The following is a 14,747-nucleotide window of genomic DNA, read 5'->3' as shown; positions in this document are numbered from 1 at the left end:
AGGATATATATAAATATATATATATATATATAGTGTTCAAGTTATAATGTGAAATATCTTCCAGTTCAGTGCAAACATTTATATTGAATTCCTCCTAAACGACCATGCTGTCATAGGTTTTTTTGGTTTGATTTTTTTTTGGTGGGGGAGAGGAGTTGTAGGATTTTTTGGGGGGTGTTTACTTTTTTTTTTTTTATATAAACCAACATTCTGCTTGAAAAAACAGCCACAAGACACACCTGGACCAACTCCAGCCACAGCACAGGCTGTGCTGGTGAATCCTATGAAACCGCTGTATTTTCAGTGAGTTGTTTGTAACGATTCTCTCTTCTCTGAGCAACAGTGATGAAAAGCTCAGACGTACCTTAGCTCTAGCACAGGAATGAGCAAAGATACTGTCAGGCACAGATCCACCCAGTACTTGGTACTGAGTGCTATAATACAACTTAAGTCTTTCTAGCACTAATCTATTAAAAATAGAGTGTGTTTACTTTTGGGAACCACTGAGTCGCATTCTTTCCAGGTGCGTAATGCAAACACAGCCAAACAGCAGGTTTCATGCTTCTGCCTCTGATAATGCCACCTCCATGCTCATTAAAGGCAGCTAATTACAGTGCTGAGAAAAGTGAGCTCTAAGACACAGAATGCAGGTTTTCAGGCAGCTAATGAAGCCCACAGTTAAGGGCTACCTCCATTTTCCTATTCTAACCTTTGCTAAGGGAAATGTCCTCAAATTCTCTCACTGATCTTTTCTCCCGTTATTTTGGGGCTTAGGGGTGCAAACTGAACTCCACATCCCGCTAGTGCTTGCTAAATAGAAACTCCACGTTGCAATCCATAACTTTGACCGTTTGCAACTCATTCGTATCTGGGCTCAGTATCAGACCCTGGGATGAAAAGGAAAGAAGTTACGCTGCTGCCGTGGAGGGAAAACAGCCTGTTCAGCAGCAACCCAGGGCGAGTGTGTCTGCAAGGGACCCCACTGCCCGACCCCGGACAGCGCCGACAGCTCAGAGCAACAGCAGCAGCAGGGACTCACTTTCTTCCTGCTTCGTGATGGGACTGTGGTAGATCTGAAAAGGGCAGGGAAAGGAGGAGGAACAAACAAAAACATAATGCAATGGGATTTAACATTTCAGAAGAAAATGCAGCACCCCATAGATCATCCAAAGCCAATCGCAAACAATCTCCCACACAAATGTCACTTTATAATTAAGCAAGATACCGTTATCTACACAATAAATGAGTTTTGCCGACTTCCTACATTTCACTGGAGCACCTATTTCTAGGAAACAAGTCTCCCAAAAACTGAACACGAAACTTTGTCTCTGAATAAAACATTTGGTAGAACACAGGAGCCGGTGCTTTGCCAGCAGGCACGGGAAGGCGGGCGAGCACTGGTGCGGGGGGGCTGCTCCCATGGGCCAGACTTTCCAACCGCTGCTCAGAGCTGGGACAGGCAAAAGATCCCCTCTCGCGGGGTGGAAAGTGAGTTGGGAGCAACACAAATACGGGGTGTTCCAGATGCAGTAAGTCCCTAGGTGGTCTGGCACAACCGGGGATGTACCAGGGCTTTAAAGGGGGAAACCCAAACTCCCCGTCACAAGCTGTGCCACGAGCAGAAGGGAACGAAATCCCATTTCGGGTGTGCAGCAGCTGAACCGATGCCTGAATGACAGGTGAGCAACAGCAGGGAGGTGACATCAGAAAGGAGCTGTCTGTGTCCCCGCTCGTCCCCAGGACCCGCCGGCAGAGGACACTGCGCGGCAGCGGATTCACGGCCGAGCAGCAGCTCTCCAAACACTCACCGGCTCCTTCCCATCCATGGCCTCCATCCACAGCCTGCGATTGGCTTCTGACAGCGCCTGCAGCGTGATGGTCCCCGACCTGCACAGGGTTCACCCGGGACAGGCAGGAAAATGAAGCAAAAGTTGTTTAATAAACACCAAAGAGCGATTTCATGCAGGCTTGGAGGCTGTCTGAATACCAAGCGTCTCACCTTTCATTAGTTTCAATGTCAAAACAAAACCTCTTGTCTATCGAGTCGGTCTTTCTCCTTACGCAGGATTTCAGAGTCAGGTCTAAGGTGCCCTAGGAGAGAAAATGAAAGCCGTGGTTAGAGGAAAGAAACACAGGAGCAGATGTTGGGTTCCTCAGCACCCGCAGGCTGCAGCCCAGCACAGCACCACCCGCAGAGCTCCCAGCGGGTGCCTGGCTGATCCAACAGCAATGGGAGCAGCAGCACGCACCGTCCTTCCCAACATCAATAAAGACAGAGATCAAAGGCTTTGTGAGCCCAGCTTCCCCGCCTGAGCCACAAAGTGTTCTAGACTTCATGGCACTACCCTGCCAACACATGCTGAATATCTCAGCAACACGCACTGAGCCCCCGCGGAGCAGAACCCTGCTGCAAACAGCCTCGAGAGGCAGCCGCTTGGTCTGCGGGGCCAGGACCACACTCATCTGGCATCTGACACAGTTGGGTCCTAATTTTTATCAGGGCTGATCAGCGCTACCGATTATCCACAGCATTCATGGTCCAAACAGATCTACACAACATACCTGTGGGCTGAGCTCTGCCCTTAATTAAGGTGCACTAACTGACTCGACAGCTCAGTCCATTAGTAACGAGATTGTGAGACCTCCACGACTTTGCAGAGACACCCCGGAGACCTCACAACCACCCAGACCCCCGGGCTGAGTCCACAACCCTGGAATGCGTTCACCACCCCAGCCGTCACCACTGCTGCGTCTGCGAGACCTCTGACAGCTGCCATCAGCAGCTCCAGCACAGCCTGGTGGCAGCCACAGCCTCCTCCAGGATCCCACCACACGCCCCCTCCAGGATCCCCTCTGGCTTCCCCGCCGTGAGGATAATCCCCTGACTGTGCTGTGTGCATGTGCTGGTTGTTGGGGGTTTTTAGAGCACTGCTGTAATTGTGGCACTCGGGGCTGTGCCACCAGCTGTCACCCGAAGGTGCAGATTACCAGACTGCAAGAGCTTGGGAAAGGGACTAATTTCCATTTTTACAAGCCCCTGCCCTGTATTAATTGGCCTGACTAGACATGTTTACGGCACAGATGACAATAGATCTCTCCAGTCAAGGTTTTGGATGTTTCTTTGCCAAGGCCTCTGCCAAGGGTTTCCAAAAAATAAATTTTATTTTATTGCTGCAGCACGCAGAGGGCTGCCAAAGACCAGACCATGAGCTCAGGCGCTGGAGAGCAGCATGCCTGGCCGGGGAGCCCCCGGGGACCTCGCTCCACGGCAGCGGAGGGCGGTGGACTCAGCTGGATGCACTTGCTGTACTCTGAGCCACGGTCCGTCATCCACGCCTGCATCCAACCCTCCTGTGTCACGCCGAGGAACGGCAGGGAACTCCCAGGCACGAAAACCACAGCGCTTTGTGAAAGCAGCAGTGCCCCCAGTCGCTGCCTCACTGCACAGGGCCGAGCTGCAGCTCCTGCCCTCTCCTGACACCAGCCCTGCTCACCTGTAACCAGTCCTGAGAACAGAAATCACAATCCCAAACCAGTGACTGTGCAAACACGCAAAGGCAGAGCAACCCTGCTTTTGGAAGCATTCGTCGAATGACTCACGTCATTCAAGTACTTGCAGTCGCTGCCAGAGGGTTACGTGCATTCCAGGCTGCAGGCCCACCGCCCCTCTGCATGGATCGTTATAAAAATCAGCTTGTCTAGAAAGGCAGAACTTTCACACCAGACCAAACTCGCAAGTCCCCGCTGTCTGAACCACACTGACGTTACATCAACCTGCTTCACACCCTGCAGGTCTTTTGGGGAGGGGGGAGAATGGCTCGTCACAGAGGTGATGCCTTCAGGTGACACCACACCACCCGCTGATGCGGCCAGGCATGGAGGACACGAAGCCCACTCCTCCTCTCCGTGCCCAGGAGCCCTTCCACCGCCGCAGCCACTGCCTCGGGACCCAGCCTGCTGCCAGCACGTCCCGAGGACCAGCGCTGGCCCTGGCAGCGGGGCTGGGCTCTCCTGCCCGGGACGTGGCACTGGGTCAGTGCTTGCAGACATCCCTCCAAACCAACTCACTTGCTTAGCTCCAGGCTTCTGGTCCATGGGCGTCATCCGTAAGGTTTTTGCCTCTTTTTCGTACTGGCAGTAATATTTCACCCAGGAGATGCCCAGCGCCCCTGCAGAAACACACGGGAAGCCAGAGTCAGAGTTGGAACCTTGGCTGGGTGCAGCTGGCACGGCACAGCCGGCGTTCCCCGAGCACCGCGTTCCTCTGGGACGGACACCACCAGCCCCCTGGGTACACGGCCTTTACCAGCAAGAGCCAGGAGGGGAGGCGAGGAGGAGAGGGGCGCAGGGCAGCAGCCACCTCCTGCGCCCTCCCAAAACGCTGCTGGTGAAAGGGCGTCTGTGGGACTCTGGTTGCGAGCCAAGCTGGTTTGGCCAAGTCCAGCCAAGACCTACGCTGGCAGGATCCTACGTGTCTTGAATGCTAGTTGCACACAGACACCACTATTTCTTCCTGTTGATGAAAACTTGGCAGTAAAGACAACAGCATCTTTAAAACACTCTAAAGTTCCTATTTATATCACACTGGATTTATTGTCACTCTTCTGTGTTGTCTTACCTGAACGTCTTTATATGAAACACTTCAACTGACATTTTTTCTGTAATGTGTTTTTAAACTGCAGTTGTCAGGAGGAACAACTCCCTTCATACTGGACTTGGAGGGGAAACATAAATAGAGGCAGCAGTCACTGGTGTGCAGGAACATGCAGCACCTGTTTGTGGTCTAAAATTCCTATGTGTTTTCTTTTAAAAGCAGGATAAACATACATACAAATATATGTATAAATACATTTGTGTATAGAATCCAGAACCTAACTGCTCCCAAAGCGAGCTGTCTGTGGACCCAGAGGCTCCGTGTACAGCCTTTGTCCCACACTTGCATGGCCATGGAAAGCTACAGCGAGTGTCTGTGGCAGACTGCATTTGGCTTGATTTGATTCCACACAGAATCACAACAAGTTTCGCTCTCAGCAGCTGAACTCCCATTGCAGTTAACACTTCAGCTGTGCTGCGATGCCCTCAGAGATGCCGTGAGAGGCAAGCTGGGCAGGACACGAGACGGGTTCTGACAAAACGCAGCCAAGGTGCGATCTGCCAGAGCTCCGCTCTCTCCAGCGCTACAGTGGAGTAATAAATCTCATCTAATCAGAGCGCAGGGCAATTAGCTCCTTGCTTACACAGCTCATGTAACCCGGAGAAAGCTCCGTGCCAGCGCTGGGAAAGCTGGCAGCTACGGCTGCTAGTGCTTCCCTGGGCACCGCGGGTACTGGCGGGCAGGGACGCCCTGTGCAGCACAGCCCGCAGCCATGCAGCAGGCTCTGGGCCGGGGAGCCCAGGCTCATGGGACCTTTAACGCATTCAGGTGTGTATAAAACCATTACATTTCTCCTGGGTGTACAGATAGCCCTCAATGGTCGGCTGCCCGGGGAGCTTGCAGGTCAGGGGCGCTTCCTTCATCCTCTTCTTCAGGTCTTCCAGCTCCTCCCGCGTGCTGTCAAAATGATTCCTTGTCTGTTAAGGGAAGACAAAAAGAACATTTGAACAGGAGCAAAGAGCAAGCTTCAGGGACCCCCAGTCAAATTTTAGGTTCTCTGGCAGAAATGAATCGGTCTCCCATGTACAAAATGCGGCAGCTACGCCACAAATTCACATGAAAGCTCCAGCTCTTAAGGTGACTGAGGAGACAAGGTTTAAAATACCATACACAGGAATGGTGCTGAGGAGTCATGACTGGGAGGGCACTTCTCTTTCAATAACAGAAACTGAGCCCATTTTCAGGCTGGGTGGAGCAGAAGGAAGCACCTGAACTGCTCTTTGCACCATTGTTTAGGTAACGGGCGTATCCTCTTACAAACACGGGCATTGAGTCCTCAAAAGATCGTGCTGCACTGCTTGGCATGAAATCATTTTAAAGAGTCAGGTCAATCCAGGGGACAAAATCAAGGCATTTTTATGGAGCGCCACTTAGACCAATTAATGAGCCAGCAGCACACTCAGCTTGGCACAGATTTATGGCTGTTGTTCCACGGGAGCAAGGGCCAGCCAGGGCAGACTGAGAATAAAAGAAACAGGACGCTGATATTTTACCCCGTGAGTATTCTTAGCCAGTGGAGGAACTTACCAAAGCATGTAATAAGCCGATACCATTAAGATCAAGATTGGAGGCTGTTTTAGAAGACGTGTACAATTTCAATCTCATTAAATTGGAAGAAATTCTCAGGCTTGTTTATGCACAAGGTTAAATGATACAGTTGCAATAGCCCCTTCTGGACAGAAAAACACTCCCATAGCACCTGCAGGCTCTCTAGTGCAGGAGAGGAGAAAACAGATGGGAACGGAGACAGAAATAACTTTATCTGCACCTCCCACAATGCAAACACAGACAGTCTGTTTTGCATGGAAAAGCCTTGCCACCAAAGGTGTTTCAATGAGGATAGAAGTCACATGCAATAAATAATTCAGCTGGGCAGGAACTCACATTCTGCAGGCTGAGCTGGAGCTGCTGTTTGTACGGGAGGAAATCCTGCGTGAGCTCAACTGTCAGGTTGTTGTAAGTAAAGAGGCTGTGGAGAAAAGCCAGCACCTGCAAAGGAGGGAAAGGACACAGCGTAAACGTCGATATTTTTGATCAGAGGAAAGACAGACAGGAAGTGGGGTCTCAGAAACTACAGATACAGTCATTTTTTTCCTTACAATTTTGGATTGATGCAAGTCTCAGTACGACTTACCCACCGCAATATTCCCTAAAACCCAGGACTACTACCCACACATCAGTCTTAATAAAACACATCCGAAATTAAAGACCCTGCTGGGAGAACAAGAGAAGATCTGCAGATCCACGAGCCCTACTTGATCCCACGCTCACCCAGGTCTGGCACCAGGGCAGAGCCCCCACCCCAGGCAGGGTCCTTGCACATGGCCACGAGCCGTGACAGGTGAGCAGACCAGGTAACAACAAGGTGTCCAAGGCAATTCATAACAAGACCTCTAGCTGCCTACAGCATCCAGCCTGTTCCTCAGGATCGACTTACAGACATGAGAAACAAGCCTGGGGCTTCTGGGTGCTCCAGCAGACACTGCTGAGGCTGTTAAGCTGCAGCAATCCAAGCATGCAAGGTTAACTCCTGCTCCATCATGAGACTCCCCAGGACTGGATCCAGCCTGGTAACTCATCCCTTCCTGCCATGGTCGGCAAGCCAGGATATGTGAGCATCACATAACAAGGCCTGAAAGAAAAGGAAGCTCCTACCGGCTCAACAATGCTGAATTTCTTGCTTTCCTGTACTTCCTGGATCTGGTAGACATACTCGAGGGAGGACTCAAAGAAATTGTGTCTCTCTTTGTCCACCTGAAGGTCAGCCTGGAAGAAAGAGGGAGAGGTGAAAAAAGAAAATACACCACATCTAGCTTGACAATATTTGACTAGCATTTGCCTGTCCTCACTCAAGAAAAAGCCTGCCAAAGGTGTCCAGCCCAGGTCTGGAACGCTTTGCACAGAACCAGAAGACTGGAGCATTGGCCACTCCTCTCTCTTCTCTGGCTCCCTTTCATTTATGGATCCAGAACCTCACCCCACTCTGCAAGGACAAGGCTTTCCCATGGCGTATTTGTTATTTTAGCACAAGCTCCTTCTCCCCCCCGCAGCCCTGCGCCGGTCAGGACAAGGCCACTGTCACGATGCTCTCGCCCGACTCCTGCTGCACCCAAAGCCAGCGCCTGCAGAGCTGCAGCACCGGGGAGGACAATGTGGCATCCTGTGTTACCACAGCTTACACAAATCTTGCTTTGCAAAGATGCTCGTAGGCTGATCTGACAAGTGGTTTGGCAGATCTGATTTGATCCAGCCACTCCGATGTGGGCTGGCACAGCCAGGGCTCCCCGTTCTTGCCGCAGCACCTTTGCCAGCAGCAGCAGCTCCACGGGGTATCCCCCTCCCAGCCCGCTGCAACAGCCTCCTGCGAGCACCGTGAGCTAGGCAGGAACCTATGCTGCAAAACCAATAGTAACCAGTTGTTCTTCTGCCTGATGAGTTCCCTAATCCAGCTGAAAGGGGGGCCAGTCCCCAGCTGTGCCAGTACAACTGGTCACTGCCCTGCGCTATAGGGTGAGAACAAGCGATGACAATGCATAAAGCCACAACTACCGTTCAACACACTAAGGAGAACTACCATCTCTGTTTCCCTGGTCTCATCCAGAGAATCTAGGCTTTAGGTAGATTCAATTGCTTCTCAATTTCAGCTGGTTACTGAAAGGGATGATTTTTCCCCCTCTCTGAAGATCTAGAGCAGCTGGTGGTGTTGCTTCCAGACCCAACTGAAGAAAACTCCACACGCACCTCCTGCAACTGGGATTCCTTCTTTTTGGAAGACAAATGCAAGTGTCGATCCAGCATAGAATAAAACTTCTCACCATCCTTCTCAAACTTCTTCTTTCTTTCCTGTAGATGGAAGAGTTGAAGCAGAACCAGTTATTGGCATTTTCCAGCTAAGAACATGCAACAACGCCAAGATCTTTTGTGCAATTCAGTATTCCCATGGAAAAATCCTGGTCGACCCACCCAGAAGAGGAGGCTGCTTCCCATTTGCTCTGCTTTTACAATGCATTGCCTACGCTGGACTCAGTTACACCTCACGACCAAGCCCTGGCAATACTTCGCGGCAGAAGCACTTGAAGTATTTTGTCGTGTCAGCATTGTGGCAAAAGCCCCAGCATCGAGCTATAGTTCCCCTCTCCATCTCTTCAATGTTAAGTAAACTTGAGACATACTAATACATCAAAAACCTCTTCACCGCTTGCTATGTGCTGTTCACATGGTTCAGTAATAACTGGGCAAATACTTTAACGTCAAAGACATGTCCAGGATAAAAGCTTTGGTAGGAGTTTGGCAATTTCTGTTTTGACGCTTTTGTTGTGTGCTTCTGAAGAGTCTCAGAACGAAAGCAGAAACCAAGAAGGGCGATACGTGGGAGGGAAGTCATCGTCTCTTTGTTAGCAGAGCTCACAAACCTTGCAGACAGAGTGTACACAAGTTTTACTGCGCAGTGCCCACCCTGAGCCCAGCCCAGGGGACACTGCCCCAGACAGAGCTATTGTACAGCACATGATGTGACAAGGACTTCACCTCTCAGGGGACCCTGTGGATGGGCTGGTTCTCACTGACCCTCTACTCCTTGTGCATCACTATTGCGAAAGCACAATTACTACGGAAAAATGCAGAGGCACCAACTCAAACGTCCCTGCCTATATTCACCTGTCCGGAGCAGGACATGCTCAGAGCAGGCAGCTCGCCCCAGGGATTGTCCCACTGCCTGCGGAGACCTGCAGTGCCAGCACCCCTGAAGGAAGCATCCTCTGGTACCATCCCCTGCAGAGCCAGGGGCACTGTAACTCCACGTTGGCACATTCATGCCTCAGAATAACAGCAGATCCATATCAAATCTGGAGGAGCAGAGAGGCCTCCAAGAGTGAAATCTAATTCAAGCAGCACTGCAGCTGGTGCCCGGAAGGACTGTCAGAACAGAACACCCCCCTCGTGACTAACACCCCTGAGATGTAAACCCAAACCCAGAGAAGCAAAAGCGTTGGTGAAGCAGCAATTCCCACCTCTGTACGGTCACCCTTCTGCATTGTCTGCCTGTGCCATGAGATGCCCGGTCCCAAGCAGCCAGTAGCCCAGGCTGGCTTTCCATTCTGCAACAGGAGCTGCCAAAGCCAGAGGCCAGTTCAGGGAGCACCTCTCCTCCTCCAGCACGGCCATGCTGGGGGTGCACAGTGCTGAGCTCTCCCCAGGGACCGGGAACGACGGCTGAGATGGACACAGGTGTGCAGAGCACGGCTCACTCCTGCAGCACTACTGCTGCCATGCGGAAAGGAGCACAGCACAGAGCAGCACTGCTGGCCACTGCAAGGGGACTTGCCAACCATCTCCCACTCTGGCTAATTCACATATAACTGAAAAGCAGGAGGATGAACTACAAATCCCTCCTGATTGTCACGCCAAGGCTTCTAACAGCTTGTTGGCTGCCGAACAGAGCAAGCCAAGACAAAAACTGACACAAAAAAACCACCCAGACTGAAGCGCAATCTGGAAGCATGAACACAAATTAGTTCCTCATGAATATTCAGCTAAGGACAGCATTACCTTCCCACTGACATTTGCCAAGTCCGAGAAGCCACCCAACTCCCATTGATTTGCTCACCGAGAGAAATCGATTCACCCGCGTGCAGGCAGAGCTGCGCAGAGCGAGGCAGGGTGAGGGTGCTCCTCGAAAGCTCTGCTCTCGAAGCCTCGGCAGACGCGGCTGTAAGCTGGAGCGAGCAGAGTCCCCGGAGCAGCACAGGCTGCCCAGCCCAGCGGCTGCTCCACCAGCCCTGCGGCCAGCTCTGCATACCAGTACTGAACGCAAACGGTGATGGGTTCACCGTCACTCCATACAGAAGGAAGCACTGAGTAAATTCAAACCCCAAATCAGTCTGGGGAAATGGCCAGCTGCTGCTGGAGAGGAGCTGAAGGTGCAGGATGGGCAGCAGGTTCTGCTTCGGCTTGCAGCCCCCTCTGGCAAAGGGCAGAAATGGGAAAAAGGGAAATATGTTCACATGGAAAAAAATACTTCATGTCTGAGTTGAACTCATTTTTATGATGTATCAGCAACTAATACAAAAAAAGATAATTTTTAAAAAGTAAAATGCTGTTGAGGGGTGTAGAAAGAGCATTTCTACAAAAGCACACTCAATTTAACCTGGTCTTTTTTTGTCACTCACTGCATTCTCCCAAATGCTCCTTAGATCTTGCTCCCATAGAGACAAAAACAAGAAGCAGAAGTTACTGTCCTCCCTTTCTTTTAAAATTAATGAAATACGAATAACAGAATTAACCAAGTGCTTTTAGGAGTACACGTAATCTCCTATGTAAGAAGTTTTTGAAAAACACTGCACTTATTCAGCATCCCAGAGTGTAGTAAACATTCCTCCAACAGCTCACAATGAGTCCTAACAAGTTTTTCCCCCTCTGACTTTTTTGTTTTGCTTTGTGTTTTCATTTTTGTTTTGTTTTGGTTTGTGTTTTGTTGGTGTTTTTTTTTTGTTTGTTTTTTTTTGGTTTTTTTTAGGAAAAAAACTGTCTCCTTCCAAGTGGAATTGGAATGAAACTTCTTCTATTCAGATCCTCCTAAACTTAATGACTGCAGCAAGGCTCTTGACGAAAGCACCCCAACCCCAGGACAGGCTCGCCCATGCCATGCACGCCCAAAGCCTAGGGCTGTGCCGGGTGGGTGCGGGAGGGACGGACCCGCGCCACCCCGGTGCGAAGCTGCTGCAGCAGCGCCTGAGCTCAGCCCCGAGCCCGCTGCACCGAGGGGTCTGTCCTGTGAGAGGGCGAGGAGGGGATTTCCTCGGGCTGCAGCATGCACACATGGCTCAGCCGCACGGCTCTGCAGATCACGAACATGCACTAAGTACCACCACGCTCCTGGGGGCTTCAGGCCACGACAAGTCCCACCATCCAGCTTTGCATTCCCCCACGTGCAGTGACCCTCCTGCCCCTGCTACTGAGTGTCCCACCACCCCGGCTGTCAATGCAACACGCTGCTCTGCTCCAAACCTCCCGCCCAGGCACGGCTGGACCAGGCACGCCAGGGCAACCAGCTGCTGCCCAACAGAGGTGGCCCAGGGCACAAAACTTGCCGTGCTCACAGCTTCCATGGACCACGTGTGCAGCCCAGCCTCCGTGAATATGATCAAAAGTAGAATGAAAAACACACCAGCCCATGCGCTCTGTCCCCTGAGCGATGCCCGTGCCTCCCCAATACTCCCCATGTCCTCCCCAGCGCGCAGCAGTCTCCATCACGTTGGTTGATGCCACGCTCACCAAACCAGCACTGCAGCCCTGCGCCAGCTCACACCAGCTCTGCAGCAGCTCTGCAGCTTTGAGCAGAACAAGGTTCAACAGCCAGGGCTGAGAAACGGCTCGGATCGGGATCCTGGATCCCCCGGTTTCACTCTTGGGGTCTGCACACACGCACATTTACCAACAAGTCACAGGAAAAGCGACGATGCCTCAGGTCTGCAGCCAGCAGGGGAAGGCGGCTGCAAGGGGGTGGCTGCAGCGGGTCCCTGTGACACCCCTGGGCGCTCCCCGGTGTGGGAGCACACCATCTGACCCAGAGACTCCATTCATCCCAGGAAAACGGGTTAATGCCGACTCAGATGTCTCGGTCAGACTGGCTGGCGGCTCTCCAGCCAGAGTCATCACAAAGCCCCGATTCAGAGGCTCTTCCTATCTGGCTCCAGCATCTCGCACCGAGAACAGAAAACATCTCACAGAAGGCGACTCTGCCAAAATATGGGAAGCAAAGCAGAGGGCACAAATTCTCTGTGTCACGTCTCTGGTCTGATCCACAGCCCAGCCTGGCCTCTCTCCCTGGGTGTAAATCAGGAAGGATCTGCCATAGTCAGTGGAGGTACAGCAGAAGTGGGGAGGGACCCCTCATGGGCAGAGCGCTGTGCGGAGGAGCCCTCGTTTGTATTTCACGCCGCCACCTCTCTTGACTGCTCCTGAGCAGCACCCTGCCGCAGCCCTGCCTGATGCCTGCCTCCGGAGCACCCTGCCCCATCCACAGGGACCGGGGAAGGGCCGCATAAGCTCCCAGGTGAATCCACATCAGCGCTCAGACCCACCTCGCCACAGGGGCCATGGCACCGACCGTGCTGAGACGCGTGGCTGCCAGCCCGGCACCGGCCCCTCCGGAGCAGGAGGTAGCACAGCTCTCGCAGCAGAGAGTGTGCGGGGCTGTGGATAAAGAAATCCTTAAGCACAGTAAGGGCTACTCAAGAAGAAAATGGCCTGAAGGACACTTTAATGCTGTAATCTCAACGTTTGCAGACCGTTGCCCTCTTGACTTAAGTGTTCCATAAACACAGAGCGGAAAATAAGCTTGACCTTGTCCCCACAACTCTTTTCTAACTGTGTGCTGGTCCTGTGGTTAATGTAGATGCATCAATCAGGAGGGAGTTTTCTCTCGGCCCTGGGCACATCCACATGCTCGTAACACGGAGCTCTGCCTCCCCAGCACCGACAGCCGCGGCTGGTCCACTCTGCTGCCGCAGTTTCTCGGAGAGGCGTTCTGCACACCCAGTCGTACTGGGGGATTCTGCAGGGCAGGATGGCGATCAAGTATCGCTTCTCAAATCCTGTATTTATTAAACGTCAAAGACTCCAGATGGGCTGGGCTGAATCCAAGCCCCAAGCGTTCTCCGAAACAGCTCCATTTCTGAGCTGGGTCAGAGCCAGCCCCATTTCAAGCTGCTGCTGAGTAACATGGAACCTGGACTTCTCAATAGCAGACACAGGAAAAATAATCTTTTCTGCTCAACACGTGCAGCATTTGCTTTTTATAGTTTGTTTCTTTAAAAGTTTGGTCCATCTGAAAGACCCATTAGATGCTTTATTGAGTTATTTCATAACAAAAGCCCTATGACTATAATCGAGTTCTGACTGCCAGCCTCTGCTGCTCTTTCTCCCTCCTGCTCTAACACACACTTATCCAGTGAAAGCATTTTATTCTCCATAGCACCGAACAAAGGGGAGAAGAGGGAAAGAAGCAAGGAGTCTCTCCTGATCACCAGTCGAAACAAGCACTCCTCGCTCAGGATGGAGACAGTGCTGGAATCAGACCAGAAGAGAACCCAAAGAATTCAGGAAAAGCTTTTGGAGCCTCTTACAATTGAAAAATCAGACTAAAAGTCACAGCATGGACTGTCTCGTGCCAGAAGCTGAAAGCCAGCGTTACACCGGGAAGTTTCTGAAAGGACGAAGTTGAAACGGAGTGCAGCAATTGCCTACATTTTAGAAACAACAATAAAGTGAGAAAAAATTGAGTTCAAGTCTTACCTTAGTGAATCCTATTTGCTCCTTCCGAAAGTTTTCCAAAGGTTTGATCAGCAAATCACTAGCATTTTGTACCTGCACCCCAAAGAAAGAAACAGTTTAATTGCAGGACACCAATTATTTTTTCTCCTAAATAGAGGCTGAACAGGACTAGGAGCCAAGAACTGTTAGATTTTAACATCTCTGGCTGCAAACTTGTTCTCTGTCTGTAGGTGAAGTCACTCAGACGAGCACTGCTGTGAGCACCGCAGATGCTGTCAGATAATCACAATAAGGGCTCGGGAAGAAGGGAAGCCTGCCTGTGCCTCTGCAAGTCCCGTTGGATGTCTGAAAGATGCTTTCCTGGGACATGCTCTGCTCCCTCTCCATGAATCCACAGGCAAACTCACCCCAGCTTGTACCACTGGCTCCAGCTCAACCCTGGCACTGGGACATGACCTGCCGTCTCTTCCCATCCCCACTTCTCTGCACCAGGCTCTGTCCTGAGCTCCAGAGAAGGGAGAGGGGAAGGGAAGGGGGCACGACACTACACTGCCAGCCCTTTCAGGTAATTAAACCTGATGAGCATGGTGAGAGCGTGATGAGAGCGTGAACCCTTCTGAGTGAGCTACCGTAAAGGACCGGTCCTGCAAGTGGAGGGCAAAAAAAACCACACAAGATTCAGAAAAGTTGGACGGCAACCCTAAAAGCATCCGTAATCCCTTCAGTGATCCCTTCCACCTACTTACCCACTGTGAAAGGAGACATTGTACTTGTATTTGTAATTAATGTAATTAATAAAGATAGATCTTACTGCTTTCCT

The 14,747-nt window shown here is 51.5% G+C and overlaps 1 protein-coding gene across 1 annotated transcript; it reads right to left on the bottom strand.

The window, feature by feature from the left end:
* Positions 1–1,039: 1,039 nt before the first annotated feature.
* OPHN1 (oligophrenin 1) lies at positions 1,040–14,020 on the bottom strand (the record flags this gene model as incomplete). The annotated part of the gene is made up of 9 exons (XM_010078088.1): positions 1,040–1,073; positions 1,809–1,887; positions 2,000–2,091; positions 4,069–4,169; positions 5,442–5,571; positions 6,539–6,643; positions 7,310–7,420; positions 8,396–8,497; positions 13,949–14,020. Coding segments are annotated over 9 exons (826 nt in total), but the record flags the coding sequence as incomplete, so codon positions are not given.
* Between the last annotated feature and the right edge of the window lie 727 nt (positions 14,021–14,747).

This window comes from Pterocles gutturalis, unplaced genomic scaffold, assembly GCF_000699245.1.
Source record: "Pterocles gutturalis isolate BGI_N339 unplaced genomic scaffold, ASM69924v1 scaffold28368, whole genome shotgun sequence".
NCBI lineage: Eukaryota > Metazoa > Chordata > Aves > Pterocliformes > Pteroclidae > Pterocles > Pterocles gutturalis.
Note: the sequence above shows the minus strand (reverse complement) of the source record. Positions and strands in the feature narration are given on the sequence as shown.